The sequence below is a fragment of the Motacilla alba genome, chromosome 1 (genome assembly GCF_015832195.1).
Source record: "Motacilla alba alba isolate MOTALB_02 chromosome 1, Motacilla_alba_V1.0_pri, whole genome shotgun sequence".
Classification (NCBI taxonomy): Eukaryota; Metazoa; Chordata; class Aves; order Passeriformes; family Motacillidae; genus Motacilla; species Motacilla alba.
The window spans coordinates 91414390-91437773 of record NC_052016.1 but is presented as its reverse complement, the minus strand read 5'-3'; the positions used below and the strand labels follow the sequence as shown (position 1 = coordinate 91437773).

General features: G+C 39.9%; 1 protein-coding gene across 3 annotated transcripts in view; it reads right to left on the bottom strand.

Moving 5' to 3' along the window:
* The window catches only part of SLC9A7 (solute carrier family 9 member A7), a 76272-nt gene that overhangs the window by 20894 nt on the left and 31994 nt on the right, over positions 1-23384 (bottom strand). For 2 of the 3 annotated variants that reach the window (XM_038127530.1, XM_038127339.1), the window contains exons 2-13: positions 22941-23140; positions 21375-21452; positions 20622-20698; positions 19839-19951; positions 18445-18550; positions 18017-18158; positions 14634-14739; positions 14210-14298; positions 13984-14097; positions 11511-11622; positions 9994-10147; positions 4327-4386 (exon numbers count right to left, since the gene is read on the bottom strand). In XM_038127530.1, the coding sequence (XP_037983458.1) occupies positions 4327-4386; positions 9994-10147; positions 11511-11622; positions 13984-14097; positions 14210-14298; positions 14634-14739; positions 18017-18158; positions 18445-18550; positions 19839-19951; positions 20622-20698; positions 21375-21452; positions 22941-23140 (1351 nt within the window). The remainder of the gene's footprint in view (positions 1-4326; positions 4387-9993; positions 10148-11510; positions 11623-13983; positions 14098-14209; positions 14299-14633; positions 14740-18016; positions 18159-18444; positions 18551-19838; positions 19952-20621; positions 20699-21374; positions 21453-22940; positions 23141-23384) is intronic. The other variant, XM_038127435.1, reaches the window with a different exon arrangement.

Below are 23384 nucleotides of genomic sequence, written 5' to 3'. Positions count from 1 at the left end.
GGAAGAAAACAGAAACTAAGGATAAAGCCCAGCCTAAATATTTCCCCAGATAAATAAACTGCCAGATAAATCTGAGAATGGCTGAAATACATGATCTTAAAAAGACACACATACTCCATGTTTTAAAGCACTATGGGAAGCAAAAGAAATATTTTATAAAGGGTTACAACATGAATTTGCTGCAAGTTTCATTCACCTAACACAACACAGCCACAGTGGACTAACACATGGCCTGTAGTCTGGCCTCCCATCTGAGCGAGGCAGGGTTTGTGTAATGAGGGTGTTGACAGAATAATATGTTAAGCAGAAACTGTCTACTCACTTTTGCATAGCTAGAAAGCATCTTATTACTGAACCATGCTGGCACATAGGGCTCCTATTCAAGACTGGCATTTAATCCTGGTAATTATGTCCAGGTTTTTCTGGTCTGATTTGGGATAGACTGGACTTATCTATTTTATATCCTATTCATGTCCTGATCTCTGCTATCTCTTGTAGAACCTAAACCTCCAGCCTCAAAAGTCAGATAAGATGCTTAGTCTCAAATGTGTTGTGTTTCAGTTCCACCATGTCACATAGTAAGCGTGGGGAAACACATGTGACAGCCATTTCAGACAATAAAATTTTGTTAACATTGTCACTTCTATTAACTTAGAAGGGACTGAGCTGGTTTGGTGCAATGTCCTTGTTACTCAGACTTTTTGTCAGCTAATCATTTTATAGCCATGGTGCTTATGCAGCAGCCATCACCAGAAGCCAAGAGAGCCTTGCTGGTCAGACCATATCATTGGTTTGTCCCAGGAACACCATGCTTGGATCAAATAAAAAGAGAACACTTTCATATAGCTTCCAGGGCAGAAGATAGAACAATTGAAGAAGAAAAGTTTTAAGTCATCCTTGTGGACTCACAGCCATCTCAAGGCCTCACATGAATTAATGTAATTCAGAGAAAATCCAGAAGGCTGCTCTGCAGCAGCCTCATATTAAACTAGTGCTGACCCAGTCCTTTGCTTGGATTTTTCTTTCTCTGCCTCTTGTTCTTTCCTCGTTACTTCCTTTTTCCATATATAGAGTCACCTCGAACTATAGGCACATTTAGCCTGCAAATTCCTTGGCACTGACCAGCCTCAGAACTGAAAAGCTTCACCAGTTTAAGGGAACGCTGGATAGACAGATTGAGTACTGGATTGTAACACATGCTAAAATGAAACACCACACACAAGAGCTCTGAGAGCTTACAAGGGCTGAGGTGTTACTGCCTTGGCTATCACTGCATAAGAACAGGCTTTGGCAGGGAAACTGGGCTTTAATGCAGAATGCTGACAAACAACATCAGGAAACTGACTCAGTACAGTAATATATGTGTATACATAAGAATATGCGTTCCTTTATAAATACACATGAAAATAAAAGAAAAATATTTGTGGCTTTCCAAACTGCACACGGGGGAAGGTTCAATGTGCTATGCAAAGCACCCAGGCTCACGTTGGCCGCATAGCTGACACTGTGAACGGGGAGTTCAAGGAGTTTGTTCCGAAAGATGAACATAGCTCACATTCTCCAAATAGTTTTTACTCCCTGGGCTACCTATGCACTTCACAGTACATAAGAAAACCAAACAATTCAGTGTCTCAGCTTTTACTTGACTCACAAGGTTGTGCATTTGTTTTGAGAATTTTAACTGCCCTAAGGCAGGAGAATGGGGCTTCATTGAAGATCAAAACAGGATAACAACACCGTTCAGTGAAAAGTCACATTATATCACAGACCAGAAATTTGGGTTTGTTGTGCTGAAGAGGCAAAAAAACCCTTTTCTATATTAAAATGGTTCAAATTTTAGGGATAAAATCATACCACAAATGTTCCTTTCAATACTGAAATAGTATATCCACACAGGGTTGTCCATTTAACTTCTTTTCAAAGTTATTCTTCAAATGAATTTATATTTTGAATATTTATAGTTATTTTCCATAAATCACATTAAAAAAATCACTCTCAAAGTCTGTTCCTCAGTTCAGAGATTAACACCAAATACATCGCCATTTTGAATTCTCACAATCTTTCAAACAATATGCTTTTATCCTCTATTCTAGCATCAATTGTATAGGAAGCTTAACTTTTTGGTAGCAAGTCTGCCTGCCTTAAAGTTTCAAGGCAAAATACCCTCATCTCATGACATTCATCATTTTTTTTTTGCAGGCTCAGCCCCTAGAATTCTAAGGAAGTGTCACTTTTATCACCTGAAACAAAACAATACCAAAAATCAGTCAAGTCTGTCCCAATCTCCTTTACAGTGAAAAGAAGCACAGAAAACACTTAGTTACTTCATCTTTGCTTAACCACTTCAATAATTAAAAGTACGAGTAAGGCTGATGCGTGTGTGTCTTCAACATTGATTTTCTTCTTATGCTGAAGGAAAAAAAAATCCATTTCATATACTTAATATATTTTAAAAGCTTCCTGTCAATTACATGTGCTGCAAAGGCCAATATCAGCTCTCATTTATTTAACCTGCTTTATAAATGAAACTGTTACTGGATGGATTTACACGGATCCCCTCCCAGAGGTCAGAGGCACAGAGAGGGCAGCCTTGCTAAAGGCGCTGTTTTGCTCAAACCCCACAGCAGAAAGGCAGGGTGAAAACAATGTTTTATTGAAGAGGCACCTCTGTGATGGGGAGCACCTCTGAGGGGCACAGCAGATGTGGCACAGCCAAGGCCAAGGTAGTGCGGATGCCAGCAAGCATCTTTGTTTTCCCCTCCACTCTTTCTGAGACCCCTTTGCAGGAGCTGTGTGGGGATTCCCCAAGGCTGTACAAATAAGTAACTCTTAAAAAGAAGATTTTGGATGAAGAATATGAGCAGTCTTTCAGCTGTAACAATGCATATATGTTTCAAAATCAGTGAAAAATCAATTTATTTCCCCCATTGGAATAACTTTGGTATCTGATAGACACCTATTCCTTCATTACAGACAATTACTAGTAAATAAAATTCAGACACCTTTATTTCAGCCTTGGGAAGGCCATTAGAATCTGTAGACAAGAGTATGCTACAGTAAAATTAATCCATTTGAAGTGTATTTCTTCACTCCTCCCTAATGAAAACTTCTTTTTAAGGCAAAAGTGACTTTTCATGCTTTAAGATCTCTGTAACAAAAGAGACTAGTCCCTCTATAAGCAAAGGGACTAGTCTTGAGCTCCTAATGCCCAACACCAAACATAAGGGCATTTCTGCCCTTAACTGACTCCTGGACTTCTTGGTCTTTACCCTACAGCTGCAACTCCAGCACCACATGTAGGAGAGGAGCTACTCAGATTTGATCTCTCAAAACATTAGGCTTATGTATAATTCAGTAATTTAAACTGTGTGGGAGAAAGTGTTTCACACACAAAACTGAACTAAGTGGATGGAAATGAGTGGTAAAAAGGCATGTGGAGCTACATCAAGTTCTCAGCTGCATCATTTTAAAATGGGTGGAATGATTTCTTCTGATACTTCAGAAACTTTTCCAGGGCCCTACAACATATGGATGACAAGTTACTGAAATACAGGCATTATTAGAGTTAGCATGTGTAGTTGCTATTGCAACAGCCAAGAATGACTGCAATAGATAATAGTTCTCAGATTGTCTGTACAAACTAACACATTGAATCTCTGGCAAATTGAGTGGTTTGCTGGAAACATTCAAGTGTGACAAGGTACATGAAAACCTTTCACTGCCTCATCCCAAAGAATTTTCTTTACATAAATATTCAGTATGTTTTTATATGCATACACACAAATATATGCATACACATTTAGAGACGTATTTTAAGTTCTCTTTCTAACCATTTATCTGTTCTAAAAACACCATACCAGAATCGTAGTCTTCTCTGGCTGATATCTCTCTGTTTTTAAAAATATATCCCCAAAAAGGCTGGGCTAAATCACCTATGAAGTTCCTTCCAACCTGATGAGTTACACAAAATAACCTCAAGCAATGCTTAAGAATACTTTTGTGATTAAAGATCATAAGATCAAATTCATGGTTTTCAGCTCTCAAGTCTTCCAGGGTCAGAGATTTAAGTTTTGCTTTATGAAATATCTATACACAGAGTGAAATAATGTGTTGTATAGTTTCATTTTTGAGACATGATGTGTGATCCACACTCTCACAGCTCAGAATAAGTGAATAGACTCAGAGTTGAGGAACATCTATAGTATTCTCAGAAAAGAAGCAGCAGCAGCATGCCACAGTATAGAAAAAGAGCACACACTCAGTGTTACAAAGATGGAAAAAGCCAAGCACCAGGTTAATGTGATATCAAGGAAAGCACAGTGTCACCTGAAATACAGCCAGTGGCTTTCACTCATCTCTTCCACCGATGGAACATGGTCACCAACTCTGGTACAGTACAAGAATGCAATGTGAGTAACAAAATGCTCATGAGATGGGGGCTCTACTGAGCTCTTCAACAAAACAAAGCAAACCAACAAAAAAAAATTCCATACCAATAAAAAAAGACAAAACATATATGAACAACAGTGGCAGAGCAATGACAAAGTGACCAAAAAACTAAAATTAGCAACAGCAGCAATCTATGATTAACACATCCAGTAATATTCTTCATACATTCAGATCCCAGCTGGCAATACATCTGAATTCATGACAGACTACATTCCCCAGAAAACCAGATTCAGTAGCTCTCTTTGGTGCTGCACACAGACAGAGCCCATCTAAGACAAGTCCTACCACTTCAGACCTGCACATGGTCTGAAAGAGGAAGAGACATCACGGAAGTAGTGATGGGAAGCTGTAACTATGTGAGGGGGGTCACCAATACTCCCTGGTTTCAGAGAGCTTCAAATCAACTGGGACAAGCACTAAATCACTCCACTGCTTTAACTAAAAATTGAGTATCAATTTTTTATTTAATCTCCAATCATAGTCTGGTTTTACTCATTGCTTTGCCTTTTCCAGTTGTATTTGTGGGGGGTTTTAGGTACAAATGAAAGCAAGTTTGGTTTCCAGTATTTTTCACATACTTTCCTTAGCAGCCTGTGGGGATTTTTCCCCCCATATTTTTCCACGAAGGCATGTGTCATGAACTATATATTGCTTATGTGAAATAAAAGCCCAGATGATCAGAGATCCACTGAGAGATTCCAATCAGAGACCTCACTTTAGAAGAAGCAGGTGTACACACCCTGGTTGCAGGCTGACATCTTGATTAACCAAATATTTAAGGCCATAGCTTGTGATACAAAGAGCATGTACTCATCTAATCCTTGAATATTGAGGCAAATACCAGACTTGAGATAGCTTTGATTTGGATTCCAGGTTCAATAGCTCTTTTCCCAGGCCAACATACACTCCAGGTCAGAGTACTCTGCTCCCCAAGGCCATCATGGAGATGGTTCTGCATGTACAGCAAAATCTAAAATTAAAAACTGCCCAATAACTTCCCTTCTATGACTTCTTTCTCTTTCCTGTATCTTTGCCAAGTTAGTATACTAAAGTTTTCCCAGATGTCTGTAATGAGTACAGCATTTTTGGAAAATTTCAGCTATTTTTGAAGAGTTCAACAGTTTCTCATAAGATGGCTGAGAAAAAAAAGAGAACTCCCACCACCATGTTTTAAAAAAAAATTTAAAACCCAATCCCTAAAACCCTCTGGAATTATGAAAAGTTGTGTCAAGTTGTTTTAGGATGCCTTTGGGTATTTGTTTACTTCACCTAACCAAGACAATGACTCCAGTCATTGTCTGGCCAAGGTTGGCCAGAGCTTGGCAGTTCAACTCATGTCATCCACGTGCTCTAGATGTCTTTCAACTCAACTCCTACAGTGTCTTCCCCACACTTTTTCTCTGTGGTCTGGATTGCTGTGTTCCAGAGAATGAAAAGAGAGAAAAGTAAGCTTCTCCCATGCTTACTTCCAGAGGAAGAGGAAATCTTCTTTCCTACTAAGGGAAAAGCCCAGAGGGGTGAGGCTGCAGGTTTGGAGGCTGCACTGCCCCACTATTAAGAGAGATTCAAGACTGATGATAAAAAACTAGAGACTGGGAAAGAGGGAGGAAGAACAGAAAAACTAGGGAACGACAACTGGAAGAAACAGTACAGAAAGAGATGGGCAAGGAAAAAGCCCACAACAGAGGGCAAAGGACAGTCCCTGTGTCTGTGCATCTGCCTTCAAGGCAGCAGAGAGTGGCTGAAGGCAGTGAAGGATCTAAGTAATACAATAATGGAAACAGGCTGCAAAACAGGGGGATGTAACCTCCTATCAGCCATCCCCCAACCCCAGCCTGGAACACGGCACGAGGCTGGATCCCAGCAGCAGCACTCGCCTCCTGCCATCCCAGCACACCGAGGTGTGGTAGGTAATGCAAATTACATTGCACCAGCTGGTAAGAGAATGGAGAATAACCACCAAGCCAGCACTTTCACCACCATCCCAGATAGCTGGGTAGTTCACATAGCAACTGGATGAGAGTTAGTGTTTCCATACTTCTTTTTCAGTTTCCTCTTTTACAGGAAAAGAAAAATCACTAAATAGGAAACTCTTTAAAGATTGTATATGCAAAATCAGGCATAAGGCACTAAATAGCTAGGTTGACATTGTCTCTGCAAACTTCAGCTTTTATGGTAAAAAGAAACCTAAATTATTTTAACATGTAAGGTATAATGCTTTGAGATTTATAAAAAGGTTTCTAAGTATAACTGAAATTACTTCATTAAAATAAACAATACCTTCCACATTTGCAGCAAGTTATGAAGGAGAGGAAGGCACTAATCCATGTGTTGCTTCATTGAACATGAAAAGAACCAGGTCACTAACCTCTAATCAAAAATGGAAAACACATTGTTTTGCAATACAAATGCTAGGAGTTCCCCTTTTCTTCCTGTGACAGATAAATGAAACAAGAAGTCAGCTATTTTTTTGAAAACAGGAATTTTGCCTGTGGTTTTGATTTACATAGCTCTCAAGTTTGCTGAAACTGTTCAAGCTTCAGCCAGGAAATTGTTTCTTTGTTTAGGTCTTAAAGGATGAGACTATATTTTTAATATCCAGGTCATGCTTTAGTTTCTAAGGAAAGAGAAAATCTACTACTAAGAAAATGTAACTGTTTACCACTCAAATGTTGGATGTGTCTCACTGATAGTCAGTCAAGGAACTCTAACACCTGATATCACGGCTTTAACTCCAGATTTTGGTGTTGGTTTTTAATTTCCTCAGCGTCAAGTGGCAGAAATCAAAAGCATCTAAAGATCCTGTAATTTTTCTACTCAGATTTTGAAGTTGTGACCTCACTTTTCCAACCAGTTAAGCAGTAAACTGAACTTAAGCTTCTGCTACAAACCATAGGTCCTTTGCTTAGCTGTATATACAAGCCTGGTCAGTGGTCCCTGGTAACCTACCCTATCTGAAAAAATACCTGCTCATCCGAATATCTGAACTTTGCAGAATAGCAAGAGGAGGCAGAGGGTATTTTTTGCCTATTTTCCTCCTTATACTGCTTTTTACTTTACCAAAACTTAATTTTCATGTCAGCCTCTCTGCCCTTTACCTACTTTTAATATTTCATATTATGGGAGGGAAGGGACCAACAGTAAGTAAAGAAGCAAATGCTACACAACTAACGGTGTGGCCAGAAGGCCTGTGCCTCTTCCTCCAAGGCACAGCAAGGCAATTCTGGATCCCCGTGCAGGCATTTCCCCTTGCATGCACACAGCTGCTTCCCCATGAGCTCAGTGGTATTGGGCCAGGCTGACACTCCTGGCTGGAGTCAGCTCCCCGGTACAGTTCTACTTAAATCATGCAGGCACCACCTTAAATAAGCCCCTTTGGTTTTCATGTCTGTCTTGGCTCCTCCGACTTGCCCAGATATGGACCCTCTATTTACATCACACTGAAGAAAGGCCAGCTACTTCAAGAGGACTTGGTAATGGCTGACTAGCCTGCCTGCCTTCCTTCCTTCCTGACACAATGGGTATGACCTTCACATCAGAACTGGACTCTTAGGAGTCCCCACAAATCCTGACGTTTAAGTCCAATATACATATGGCATTCATTTTCTACATCACTTCATTTCATCTAGGAAGCAAACCACCTTTTATCTTACGACCTCTTTTCTGCTAAATAATCCTGCATGCACCCACTACTGATTTCCAGCCTCTGGCAATCAAATTTAATGGACAAGTACCAAGGCTCAGCAAGCATCCTAGTAACCTTCTGCACAGCCTCGGGACTGCATCAGCACTATACCCTGCTGCTGAGTGAGGCACTGGGACATATTCATCTCCTCCTGTTTACCCTTCCACTGAGTAGAAGGAGATAGAAAAGAGATAACTGGCATAATCTAAAAATTCAGCTGGAAAATAATTTGTCCTTTTTTTTTTAATCTGTAAAATCAGGACTACTTTTTTTTTTTTTTTTTTTTTTTTTTTTTTTTTTTTTTTCCCCCCCAGCTGAGAGTGTTCTGATTACTGAGGGTACCTCACCGGCACGAGTTTGTAACTCTCGATCAGCTGCACACGGCCGCCACCTCCTGGCACAAATCTGATTTCATGTGCTCCCAGAAGGCGCAGACCGCATCTCTGGCAGGCCAGTGCCTACCGAACCAGCTGCAGGCAGAGCCATGCAGCGCTCTAAAATGCTCCCTAGTTATAGATGTTATCCTCCCTTTGACAGGAAAGTTAACCCTTTGTTTTCTGTCAACCACGCCAAAAAACTGATGGTAAAAATTACTGCTTACTCAAAAGGATGGGGAGATTTACCCATCTAAATCTCCCCCCTAAAACTACAGCTAAACACTCAAAACTATGCTTCAGTCATCTACCTTTTGGTAGTTACTTCTCTAGGAATGGTACCATAGCCTTTACAGCTGTTCTGCCTTGTTGGTCAGTCCAATCCTCCAGCCACACTATCCCTCAGCCACCTTGAGGAATGAGCCTGGAATGGATATGGGGTTAGTCCTCTCTGCCTGCAGGACCAGCTCATCAGGCAGGCTTATGGAGCTTCACTACTGAACTAGATTAGCTAAAGGAGGAAGTGCATAATCTGGGATGCTTCCTGGTTTCGATGGAGGAGGGTGGGAGGAAAAAGAGCTGCTACTTCAGAACAATTTTCCAGTTGGCCAAGGGCTGGGCCACATGCAAGAATTCAGTCCTGTCCTGCAGATGACTGAAGGAGCCCTGTGGCAGAGGTAATGGTTGACTGCACTCAGGGCTTGTACAGCTTGTATTGTTTTAATTCCCCTCTATTTATCTCTGTCTCCCAAACTGCCAAAACTTCCAAAATTATAATATACATGTCTTTAACAATGATTGATTTGTGATTCTCTAGCACATCTCTTGATAAATATTCTCAAATATGAAAGTACATGCAATCAAAAGTACTAAGTATTAGCCAGGATTTACAGTCAGACAACTACAGTAATGAAACTTACCATTTTCACAGATCTCCTCAAAACAGGATGAAACACACCCCAAAGACCAGCAGGATCCCATTTATCCCTTAGATGTTGCTTAGATAACATCAGGTTTTGTTCAAAGTACATTCACCTTAGCACCACCCAATAAAAAATCCACTGAACTTAAAAACCTTTACAGGCCCATTATGAAGACCCAAAAGAAAGGGAACAATCTTAGTATGATATGAAGTTTATATGAGACTAGATTAATTATTTCTTTTCAATACAGAGCTGCTGTATCAGGCAACACTATTCCATATCCTGCTGGACTGACAAAGACCTAGATACCTACTTGCAGAGCACCTTTAGGCTGAATTCCAGCAGTATTAGAACATTTTCTTCACCAGACTGCACTAGCACGTTCCTCTATAAAATATCATGTCCTAAATACCTACATATGTGTGTATATATATATATATATATACACACCATGTTCTAAATTCTTCTAGCAAGCATCAAACAAGTTCTCTAGAACTATGCCAAATTAGCACAGCTGCCTGTTGAAAAGTGAAGTTTCCCCAGCACACAGCTGCATACCAACCTGATGTTCAGCCACGACAGCATGGGGGTTGTGCCTCCACCAACAATCCACACAGTGAAAAACACGATGAGCAGAGTTGTTGAGAACATCATTTGGTGGGAGTAGGTAGCAGTATCTCGTATAGCCAGAGCAAATGCCATGGCTCCCCTGAGACCTATCAGAAGGAATGAAACAGCACAGCTTCAGAAGTGCAGATGTGACCGTGGACAGCACAGCACCTTTCCTTGCTCCCTCCCACAAAGTGTCAGGCAGAAAGCACTGGGCTCCAGCAGCTTTTAATTTCCTTAGATTCCCTGATACATTATGCCCTGGGATAATTTACGACAGAATGTTCTAACTGTCCTGGTTGCCTATAATTTAGAGAATCCACAAGTGCTGTGAAAGGGTGTAAATACTTCCAGAAACTAACAGGAAAGGAAGACAGAAACAAACAAGTTGTGAACAACAGCAAAACATTATATAAGTTAAGCAGCTCTCTGAATCAGATAAAAACTCAGACTTTTCCAGTTGAATCCAGAATTGAAATGTGAGTTGTTGACCTGACATTTTTATCAGCTAGAAATTCTAGTTAATTACATGGTCACAGGCAGACTATATCTTTCCTCCTCTCCTCTGCTCCCAGTTATGAAACTTCACTAGCAAGAACAAGCCATGGCATTGGACCACCTGCAAACTTCTTATGTAGAGGAATCATAGGATGGTTAAGTTTTTAAGGAACCTCTGGAGTTCATCTGGTCCGATACCCCTGTTTGTACAACCACTGCTCAGCTTGCAGTAGGTTGCACAGGACCACATCCACCTGGCTTTTGAATATCTCCATCAATGGAGATGCCACAACCTCTCTGGACAATTTGTACAATGCTTGGACATAGTAAAAAAGGTTTCCTGATGTTAAACAAAACTCCATACGTTGTGCCCATTACCTCTGGGCCTGGCACAGGGCACCACTGAAAATAGCCTGGCTCTATCCTCTTTATATCCTCTTTTGTACAGAGGACTCCCTGGAACTTCTTGAGGATGCACATGTTTATACACGCAATACATAATTTGCCTTAAAGTACAAACTTAAACAGTTGTCTGTGTGACAGAAATTACAAGGCAATTTAAGTCAAATACCTTGGTCCAACTAAATGGGAAAGGGCACCCATAAATACACTACAATTTTCTCAGGGATCTGTTTCTGCACAATGTGAACATCATCTCAGCTAGAAATAACCTTTTGGGAGAGATACATCCCAATTCTCCCATGTCCTTCACGAGCCCTTCAAATGAAAATGCTTTGTTCCCAACATGAGGAGCTGCCTGCTGTGAGCATGTAACATTTCAAGATGTCACCCACCCCAGACATGGCACATTTTATAGAAAGGCTGAAAGACACATGATGGCATGCTGCAACAATCAGTAAGCATTCCCTTTAGGATGCATTGATGTGGGTCACAAAAACAGAAGGTAGCGGAGTAAATTGCTTATGAGTTAGAATTAAGACTTTTTGCATTGCCCAGAATTTTTGCTCTTACCTGAAAACATCATCATGTGCTGAAAGCTCCAGCTGATCTTATGTCTTCTGCCCAAATTCAACAAGAAGGAGAGAGGGTAGATATGTGCAGCTCTGCCCAAAAAGATTGCAACCTGTTTGCAGCTGAGGGTTAAGGATTTCTTTTTCCTGAGGTATGCAGTTTTTGGTACCTGGCTTTAACATGAAGCTTTTGTTTTAGTGAGATATTTACATCATGATGTCAAGTGTTCTTCCTATAGCTGTGTATCTAAAGCAGACTTTTCCCAATTTTATGCAACTTGTGCATTCACAAGTGATTGTACAAAATGCAGATTTTTACAAATATAACTAAGTTTTTAGATGCATAGTGAAATTATACCTAGTATTAAAATGACCAGTTGTACAAATTAAGACTTTACTTTGAAAATTCACACTTTAAACAATTATCACCAGCACCATTCAATTTTGAGTTTTGGAACAAAAGAAATGCAGCCCTGTATACAGAGGGGAAACCAACTTAAGACCAGCAAGTGGCCACCCCATTATGACTCCTGCAGAGGCAAAATATCCTAATGGCTAGGAAACACCAGTACAGAGTTACTAAGAATAGAAATCCACAAGCCATTTGTCAGCACTAGAATGAAGTTGAAAAAGAACAGTGAAAGCATTGCAGAAATTCATGACTGTAGGTGGCAAGCATCCCCCACTGTGGTGCAAAACATCCAGTGGTTCCAGTGAAGAAGCAGAAAGATGAAAACACTCTCCACTGTAAAAGGAGCACTTTAGGAAAAACTAGAGTGGTGGGCTGAAATCCTATAAAATGCCAACATGGCCAGAAGCCAAACAAACACTGATCATTTGCTGCTGGGATGGGAACATTAGAAGAATAATACATCTCCCATGGAAAAGAAAGAGAATGTAAGAGCTCTAGTCACCACTGGGTTGTTACCATAGCTAAAGTAAAGCAATACTGTCAGCAGGAAATATCTCTAGGAAAATCAGATTTTGATTATTACTTGGTACAATAACCCTCACATAACTATTCCAAGCAACTTTTACACCAGTCCTTTTGAGGACTGCAGAAATCAGACATCAGAAGCCATCACGACTAAAGTATGTAGAAATAATAGCTAAGATTTTGCCAAGGATGCTGAGGCTCTAGCTCTGTCTTTACAGTCCAGCCTTTCACTTTCAACATCTGGTGATGTCTCTACATTTCACCTTTGCAAGTCGTTAACTCAATGGGGACCACAGGTGTTGAGTAAAACACAGGTGCTAGTACTAGTTGCCCTCCTCATAAAGGTAGAAAAGCACTCCAGAGGTAACAGAGGTTAAGTGTAGTGGTAGAAAAAGATGTGGAAAATGTATTAAAAGGTGACTAGGTAGAGAAACAACTACTGAAAACAAACCCAGGGCAGACAGCACAACTTGAGAGAAGATGGAAGGCCACACTAAGCATGAAAAATTGCATTGCTTAGTATACCAGGTGCAACTATTCTGTTCACATCTTTTTCCAATATCTGCAGGGCTCTGGAGCATTTCTTAGGTCAGAAAAGTGGACATGAGGTGACACAGGAGAAAATTTATTATTCTTCCAGAAAAAAGTAAATGGCTGAAGGAAAATAAAACCAGATGTGGTAAATCCTGAGAAGTAGTACAGAAAAAAAGTTAAAAGAGAAAATAAGTACATCTCATACATGGCCATCTGTGTACGTCCTTTTACAGGGTTTTACCTCCATTGCCAACAGCCCTACTCCTATAGCAGGCAGAGGGAAATGAAGACTGGAAGACTGGTTCCCATTTCTTCATGCACACTTATCATTCTGCTGAATTTTCAAGCAACCAGGAATATAGTGAGGAGAGAGTTAGACAACCCATTTCAACAGGGGCAGGATGCTGAGCTTACATAAGTGTGACTACTACAAAGTGTTCAGTTTGGGGGAATTTGAGAGTCAGGTACCAAATCAACCCGAGACAATAGCAGAGCCTTTAATTGTGTACCCTTCGTGTAATGGTGTGCACCCCAGTTCAGTTCCTTTCTCCTCCCATCACCTGAGATGCTGACCTCTGGGGAATTGTTCAAAGATGATCTATTCATCCACATTCCTTTTTATGTATTTGAAGCTAGCCCCTTACTTTCTCAAGGGGCCACTGGAAATAGAGAGAAGAATCAATCCTTTTCTAGGTCTCCAAAGTTCAAATACAAGAACAGCAGTGTTGGCTGTCAATAGCCAAACATGCAGTAAAGCATATTCATTTCTTTATCTAGTGAAATTATATGGCTTCTAACATTCAGGTACAGAGCCAACAACTGTGTGGCCTTAGGGTTTTGATGTAAGGTGTAACCAAAGATTTTTCTCAAAATTATTGTGCTTGCAAGACATTAGGAAAACTAAGGCCAGCCACCATTTTCTGTTTGGTAAAGTCAACAGGCATCACAAGTTTTTGGGCACATAAGAAAATGGAGAAACCTCACGCAATGTGCAAAAGGATACAAAAGCTCCAATAATGAAAACTGGGCTGAATATGTGCTTCTGGAAAGTAAACAGTGCCAAGCCCATATAAGAAAATATGAAGTTCTCAGCCAGGAAGTGCAACACCTCAAACAGCTAGAGAGAAAACCATCACATGTTAAAGGCCAAGTAAAAAAGATGCTGTAAAAACAAAATTACAGGGACTACTACAGCAATGCACTGTAAAAAGGGTAGAAGACATCCTTGCCTGCTTAGTGCGACTTCTTGATTCAACTGACAAGTTATTGTATGTATAATGTGCCTGGGTAATTCCACAGAAGAGGACAGCCACCACACCTGTGAACAGAACCACATGTAAAAATCAGCCTGTTTACTGCCAGCTCACCACACTTTCCCTTCATCAGCTCCATTTAATTTATACATCATTTTTAACCTTGAGATTTTATGACTCTTCCATTCAAGTGAGTGAGATACCAGGTTAGGGAGATGGTGTCTGAATCAAACCATTGCCTTTGTTACACAGTGAGTTGCAGCTTCAACATTGAACAGAAGGAAAAAAAACCCCAACGACCCTACTTTAGGCACAAACATATTTCTCATTGAAAAGCTTTAGTGAGAAAGTGGAAAAAATGGCTGCTGAGATGGACTGTGCTTGAATCCAAGCAACTCACCAGTAAATCCACATGCTTCTGCAAGCAAGAAAGTGCTCCAGGACATCAAGAAGAAGAGAGCTGTTTCCAGCAGGGGGAAGCAGTGCAACTTGGTAAACTTTGTCACGTTAAGTCACTAGTTAAGGGATCAAAAAGAAATCCTTTGGCTTCTCTGTTCCCAGTACTTCTGAAAAACACTTTTATGTACTAACAGCCCATGCTTGCTGGAAAACAAGACACTTTTGAAGCTGAGAAATGCAAATTCCAACACATCAAGGCAAACTTCAGACTCAACTTGCAACAATCAGTTTTGGTTATTTTTGTTGTATATCCGTAGCATAAAGTGTGGCTCCACCTCTTAGAAGTAATATTATCCTATTCTATGGTTCCCTTTGAAGGGCTAGGAAGGAAGGGATATATACCTGCAGTTCCTTTTAGACTGTGTGTGCATTGGCTTTTCAGGGGATTGGTGGGGGAATTATGTTTTGTTCCCCCTGCCAACCTCAATTATGAGTCCCACTGCCACCTTCAAATGCAGCATAAAATGCATTCAAAAGCATTTAATTTACAGAGCTGTTGTTGACTACAGCAACCCTAAGATCAACAAGAATTTTTCTTCTCAGATTTGTTAATAAGTCTTTTCCAGCAAGCGAGGCTACTTCAGTACTTTTAAGGCAAAACAATTGCTGCCTACAAAATGTATTTCCTCTCCTTGTGCTGATGTGTTTTACAGAAAAAGCCAACTAAGAGCAGCTCAGTCTTTCAAAGGAAAGAAAAAACAATTTCATCTTGCAGAGGAGAGCAAAACCCGAGGAACATCAAAGCACACACTGAATTAACAATTCATACAGCTACTGAAGAAGCGGAACAGACTTTAGTAGTGTTAAATTTAGCTCTTCACACACTACAAAAAAAAGTTGTTCACCTATTTATAGAATCCTTTCGGTGTTGTTTTTTTTTTCCTGAGCACTGCTCTGGCAGCAGGTACACGCTGAACAGCACACTGTATCTGAGGTGCAAACAGCTATGCACAGTCCATATGAAGGCAATCAGTACCAACTCTCCACTCACACCTACTTCTTGCTGACATTCTCTACTAACTTGGACTAGGGCAGACATATACTCCAGATACACCTTCAGCCATGACCTTACTTTTCAGAAGGTTGCTCTCAAAACAAAGCCCAGAACATCATTAAAACAAAAAATCCATCTTCATGTTGGCATTACACCAAATATAAAACACAGCATACTATTTAAACAGCTGTTAATTCTGCACAGAAACCACCTCTAAAACTTCTGAGCTCAGCTGAATTCCTCCCCACCACTTCCCCCAAACAGATCTATTTTCTAAGATCCTGCTTCTGAAGCAGCAACATTCACCATAACAAAAACTGAAACCCATTTCCCCACAGAGTACTCGGCTAATCCCAGTGCCTGGCTCAAGGGACATTCATGGATCCCTAGGGAAACTGGATAGCCACAGTCACTCCATGGGAGAGGAAGAGGTTGAACCTTCTTCCCCTGAAATTAGGCAAAGGGCCTTGTCAGAACCAGTTCCTTATTTCCAGTCTTTTCTGGCAGTTTTGTGAATCAAACTGTTTATTCCCCTTGCTGTTATTGTCAGTAACCATACCAAAATATTGCATTAAATCTGAAATGAAAACCTGTGCTCATAATTTTGGAGGAAGCTCAAGGTGAGAGAAAGGCAAGAAAAGAAAAACATTTTATTATTTCATATAATTGATCAATTTGAAATGTTAGCTGAAACTAAGTTATTCTTTATTTTTTTCTTAATTATTTTCTTTATTTGTTAGACATGGCCTTGTATTTCACGTCTTTTCAAGCAGTCAGATGCTGCAATTTAGTGAAAATAGACAATGTGGTACTATAACTTAAGTATTTAAAAAAAACCCACAGACAGCTTGCTGAAAGCCAGAATAAATCCTTGTATGTTATCTGCATCATTTGGAAACTGAGCATTCTATCTGTTCTCAAAGGACAGTGCATGACTGTATGAAACCCCTTACTCAGAGAGGTACAGGTATAGGTACTTCACACTATAGGAATATTAACTTAATCCTTAATTTATGGGTTCTAATCAGCTATGAATAGTAAAATGCAATTTTTTTTTTTGCTTCTATATCATTGCATTGAGGATGCTTCCAAAAAAATAGTCCTATAATTAAACAACGAAAGAAAAACAACAAGACAAAACTAAAACAGACCAAAAAGAAAAATATCCCCACCACACAGACAAAATGGCACCACAGAGGCTTTGTTCTGAACAGCCTCACATCACCTTCCTGAGCACAGCCATTAGAAAAACAAGGATTGGTTGCTGCTTCAGAAGCATAATTTTACAAAGTGGACCTGAAAGCATTTCAGCCAAAACCCACAACAACTGCATTTGAGCAGTGAGAGCTATGGATGGCTGGTAGCCTAAAAGCCAGAGGAGGAACCGTGGTTCTGGGTCACATGGATTGCAGATCAGTGCAACTGAGACTGTACATTAAAGCATCAACAGCACGTCTTCCCCGTTATACTTAAAGGGTTTCCATCATGCAGACATGTCAGGAAACTCTGCACAGTGTAAGATACAGTTCAGACAGTGCTGCTTCAGAGTCACAGGTTCACGATCATTGTACAGAACATCACACGTTACCCCTTTCAGGTCCGTGTTCAGAAGCCTAGGCACATCAGAGCAGCCTGGGATATGTGTAAATATGGCTATACTAGCCTGTCAGAAAGCAGAGACTTCGTTTTGTTCCTGAAGAAGCATCATGACTCCTGGAGTAGGTCAGGCTGAAGGTCTACTGCCTGAGCCTCAAACAAGACCCACACAAATTGCTTGCTGAGCACCTCAGAGATCTAACCAAATAACAACCACAAGCATCAAGACAACAGAATAGATTATGCAAGGCACATCATGTTATTGAGTTAAACTCTCAGAGAGATAAAATCTTATCCAAGAGGTATGACATAAGATTTCTGGCAAAAATTTTAAATGCAGGACTCAAATGCTGTGGGGGTCAGAAATAGCTGAGGGACTTTGCTAAAGACAGAATCAAATACCAATTATCATAGGAAATGTCTTTCAAGACTAATAAAAAACCCTAGGTTTTATAATTCCATTAAAAAAATAGACATTATTAGGACATGCCTTGGTTTGCTGCAACAATATCACTAAAACTTCCACTACGGCCTCAGTTTTATTGGAAAGGGTTGATTTCTGTGGGTACCTGTAACGTCTTTCTGTAGAAAAGAAGTCAAATGAATACTGATCACATCTTCACACTCAGAATTAAACAAGCTAGAGTCAATTCTGCTATAATGGGAAACAGGAAAGCCCTGATAATATCCACATGTGCCATCTCAGCTGGAATACCAAATATGAAAAAGGATATCAGAGCTGTCACAACCCCTGTCACTGCTCCCATCATGAAAGAACCACTGAATATTCCCAGGAAAACACCAACAGACTTGAAAAATGCTGCAGCATCAAAAGCATGGGTATTTTCACCTGTTGGCTGGTAGGCAACTATAGATCTAGAAAGAAAGAACACAATGACAAGTTAGAAGAGGCATCAGGAAAGATTTTTACTGTGGCAACACTACCTGAGCTACAGGGAGACAATCCCATGCTGAAGGCATTTTTGTCATTCTGGCCTGTGTATGCATTAGGGGCCTTGGAAAATGTTTGTAATGGTTATCAACCCAGTTAAAGGCAATCCATTTCAACTTAAAATAATGCTTCTCAGAAAAAGCATTTATTTTAGACAAAAGCCAAAAGCAATTTAGTAATTTCAGAGTAGAAATTCCCATAGTTACTTACGAGGATAATACAATGGCAACAGCATCATTCAACACGCTCTCTCCAAACAGAAGGGCATAGAGATCGACATCAGCATGCAGCTCATTAAATATTGCTAGCACGGTAACTACAGAAAGAAAAGAGGAAAACAACACTGCAATGACTGCATGAGCTGTGGAGCAGACTTTCCAGTTTGGCTAAAGCAAGAAAACCCAGGAATGGGAGTAACAGGATCAAAACTAAAATGGGAAACCATAGTCATGCTTTCCTACAAGTCAGCAATTCCTCCATCAGTTTTAGGGCAGCTCCATTAAGAAGTGGCTCTTTTGTCCTCCCATCTGCACAGTGCTCATAACAAGGCCCCCATGATCAAGGGGCATGGGGCAGACAAAGCCCTTCTATAAAAGCCCTGATGTTATTTTAGAACATGTTCCATGTAAAACAGTAAGCAAAATGTTGTGCAGCTCTTCCTGCTTTTAAAAGCTGTATGGATTGTTGACACAGGTTTATTATTTCAGCCATTGTAAAATAGTACAAATAATCCTAGGTGTTCCCCTAAGCATCCATTATGCCACCGATGTGAATTACCACATGCTTTAAAAAGGACAAGAGTGCTAAATATTTATAATCATTCTTTCAAGAAAATTCTGAGATGAAAGACCATGATCTTGCTGATCATCTTGATGTTCCCATATACGCACTTCAAAAATCACACGGTGATTTTTTGCATAAATTGTATGCAACCACCAGCTGTTCAGAGCTCAGCTCAATCACAGGAGCTACTTCCCGTTTTCACACTAATCACCACTAAGCACCTCAAACTGCTTTAAATGCTAAGCTGCATACTTCAGCACTCCCCACCCTGGCCCCTGACCTTTGCCAGCCCTACAAACTGATCTGTCAAGTGGAGACTTCAATGTGAGCCTGCTTGACTCTGAAGGATGGCCACATTATTTGAGCAAAAAGCTGAAATTACTTGGCCAGAAAATCATTCTTCTGCCTTAACTTATAAAACATGAAGTTTGTTTGAAAGAGGAACAGAAAATCCCCCACCTAAAGAATCTAAAAGTTTCTAAAAGAAATGTAGCTGAAGAAGGAAGTCCTGCTATCCAAAAAAAACAATAATTTCATTTCTATTTGCCATCCTAAACTTGATGCACACTTAACATGAAGCCACTTAACAAAAAACATTTAAGTATTTGAACAGGAGAGTTAGACTTTTCTCCAAATATACCATGATGTCATGCCAGTTCAGAGAACAGCTTTCGAAATGCTCAGAAGTTGCATGTATTTTGGAAAAGAGGTTCAGAGATACTAACATGAGATAACTGAAAATAGAGTCCTGTTAATATGCAGCTAAAAATCCTAACAATAAGGTTATTTTGGAAGGTTATTAAAAATGTTCATCAAGCTACCTGGATCAGTGGCAGATATTATCGCTCCAAAGAGGAGGCAGTCTGTATAATAGAATTTATCAGACAGCTGACCCACCAACTTCATCAGTTTTACAACCCCATACATGAGATTCCTGAAGAGAAAGAAGATGAAACATTCCGAGTCAAACAATCTGGTACATTTCAGACAGACCAAGGGAAAGCACAAGCAACAGTATTTCAGACAGGTTTGTTTATGCTACAGTTCAGTGGGACACTGCCACAGTGTAGCAGAAAGCTCTCAAAGTGAACTTTCCTTTTTCCCTATGAAGCAAATCAAGCAATATATGATCCAGAAGACATCATATAAAACCAATAAGTAAAGTCTGAAATCTTCATACAATTAGCACAGAGTCTACATGTTTCTTCCATTTCCCACCAAGTCTTCTCTGCTCAAAATTCCCCTCAGTATTATTTCTCCCAACACAATACATAGGCCAAAAGCTCTGAGGTAAGAACAATCTATAATAATAGATTAATTCCCTAGTGAAATTCTTTGAGAGACAAGCCAAGGTCACCAATACAATTCAGGATTTCTGTTATTCAGAATATCCATATACAAGACACAGTAATATGAGCAGAATAAGAGATTATAGGCAAGGAAATCAACATGACCAGCTATCTTAAACTAAATGTGTGTGTGTATATATACATTATATATATATATATATATATATATATATATATATGCAGGCAAAGAGAGAGAGTGTGCTTTATCAGCTTAAACTTTAGTGTAGAGAGGAACTGGTATCAGAGTTCACTTACCCAATAATAAAACAAGACACTGCTGTTCCTAAAAAGGCGTAAGCCAAAATGGACCCCAAATTCCTGAAAAAGTGTCTCTGCACAGGAAAAAGAGGTTTATATACTTACTTTAGCAAAGTTATATTGCCCATTCAGAACCATGCAGCACACTACTTCACTTGCATCAGTACACAGAAGCACAGGTCTATTGGTCTATTTCAGAGAAACATTTCAATTACTGCTATGTAAATTCAATCTAACTCGAATAAATTGAATAAACCAGATCTGTGCCATGCATTAGACCCTGCGTGCACCTTACTGACAGAAGGCTTATTGACAGAAACCAGCAGCAATTCATGGTGTCTTCAAGCAAGATCAGAATCTGAGCCCTTCTGCCACTAAGGGCCTGGTACATCTCCACTGGGATTCAGGGTTAGGTCTGCCTCCCAGCATAATTTATTGCATTTTGGACATCTGAGAAGGACCAAAACAATTCATAACAGAACATCATTTACTTTAAATGAAACTGACGTCAATGTCTGGCTAAGTTGAAAGGAAAACAAATCAGCAAAATTAAGTAAATTTTAATACATTTATACTCAAAAATATATGTATTTTCTCTTAAAACAATATGACCTAGCCATCTCTGGAGGAAATGAGATTTTTTTCTTACTGTAACTAAATGCCTGAATGGAGACAACAATCCTGAACAAATCAGCAAGATCTCATTAAAAAAAAAAAGGATCTATTCTCCTCAGAAGTTATTGCACTTACTTTCTTCAGGCTATAACCAGCATGAAAAATAATAGGAGGCAATAGAATATTGAAGAAAACTTCTGGGTCAAATGTTACCTAAAAAATAAAATATGAAATTTCAATTAGAAACAGATATATCCAAATGGTTAGGGCCTTTTCCTCATTCATTTTCTGACAACCACTATTTTTGGTTGATGAAATAGATAAACTGAGCCTCTAAAACATTGGCCAGCTCTACTTGTACATGGCAGCAAAAAGCTGCAGCTCCTGTTGGTAACTAGCATCTAGAAAGAATAGGCATTACATTGGTTACTCATGATCTGGCAGCAGTCCCAAACACAGTCCTCTATTTTAAATTAAAAATTTCTAGCAGAAATTATGCTGGAGAAGATCTCTCCTATTGTGATCACAGAATCACAGAATTTTTAGGTTGGAAGAGACCTTTGAGATCATTGAGTCCAACCCATGTTCTAACACCTCAACTGGATCATGGCACCAAGTGCCACATCCAGTCTTTTTTTAAACACATCCAGGGATGGTGACTCCACTACCTCCCTGGGCAGATGATTCCAGTATTTGACCACTAATACCTGATATTGATAAAGCTGCAGATGAAATGCTATTTTAGCTTACTATTTTTGGTGCAAATTTAGCCCCTGAATAGTTATTGTAATCCAATCAAGTCAGATACAAGACTGGTTTTCAGAAATTTGGATCATACACCTCTTCCATGTATTTCAGTAGGAGTTCCAGATATCCATGAAGGACTACACTACACTAAAGAACAAAAAACAACAGTTAAAATGAAAATAGAAGACCTTCACTCATATGGGACTAACTAGGCTCTCTTTACCTGCTGCCTAAGCACAGATTAGAAGACAAACACTACAACTCTGCCCTCCCAGAGCAGGACTCATTTCAGCTAACTTGAGATACCTACAGCAGACAGATACACATGGACAGCTAAGCTCTCTTCATAATCTGCAGAAATAAGTACTTTTAGATGCCAGTCCTATGCTTCAAAGTCTAGCTTTGATACACACAAAAGGTGATTAATTCCTGACACTGAATAAAAAGGCAAATAACACATCTGAATGACTGCTGATAGGTGAATTTTACTTCCAACACCAGACTGCCTCATTTGGTGGTTTATAGGGTGGAAGCAGTAACTATTTCCTGGCAATAAACAGATTTTAAAACCCTAGGGAAAAAAGACCAAAACAACAAGGAACAATCACTTTTCACTAATTACTTTGCATTTATACAAGGCAGCACAAGGCTTTTTTTTTTTTGTTTTTTTCATTCAGCTGGTCTCTGTAAATTCTACAAATGTTAGAAACATACATTAAGTCTTCAAACCAAGGTCTTTAGGAAAGCACTACATACATGTAACAGAGCACCATTTCTCCAGCAGTGATGTAATACAGAAGGTGCTTTTGAATTAAGCATTAAAGTGCTGTTACTATCAGGAATAGTGACACTTGACACTGCCTGAGGTTCAAACGGGATGGAGAGGGGAGGAAGGAGGAAAGCATAGATGAAGGAGAAACACTTAGCCAAGCAGGTGAAATGGTGTAGCCTCACCTTTCTCAACATGTCATTTTGCTCCACGTTGTGGATCTTGCCAGGGCTAATTTCCCCTTTGAGCGTGTACTCGAAGAACTTGCCACTGACGTTGACCAGCAGGGTGGTGAAGGGCCTGTCCTCCTGTGAGCAGCTGAATGGCTTGTCATGGCCACTCGTGGAGGGAGTCCCATATCTCAGGATCACCCCAACTATGAGTCCTGGAAGAGAGGTAAAAATCCATGAGGCTGATTTGCTACTCCTGCATTTTAACAAGTTTCAAACATCATCCAAGGGATCATGCATGGACTTTACAAGCATAAACATGTTGAAGTGAATTGTTACTATCAGTTTTCTGCAGAGGAAGAGAGGCCCTGAGCACATCAAAACTACCAGTGAATCTGAAGTATCTGGTACCTGACTGAAGTGACAAACACATGGTTCCATTTCAGTTTTTGTCTTCCT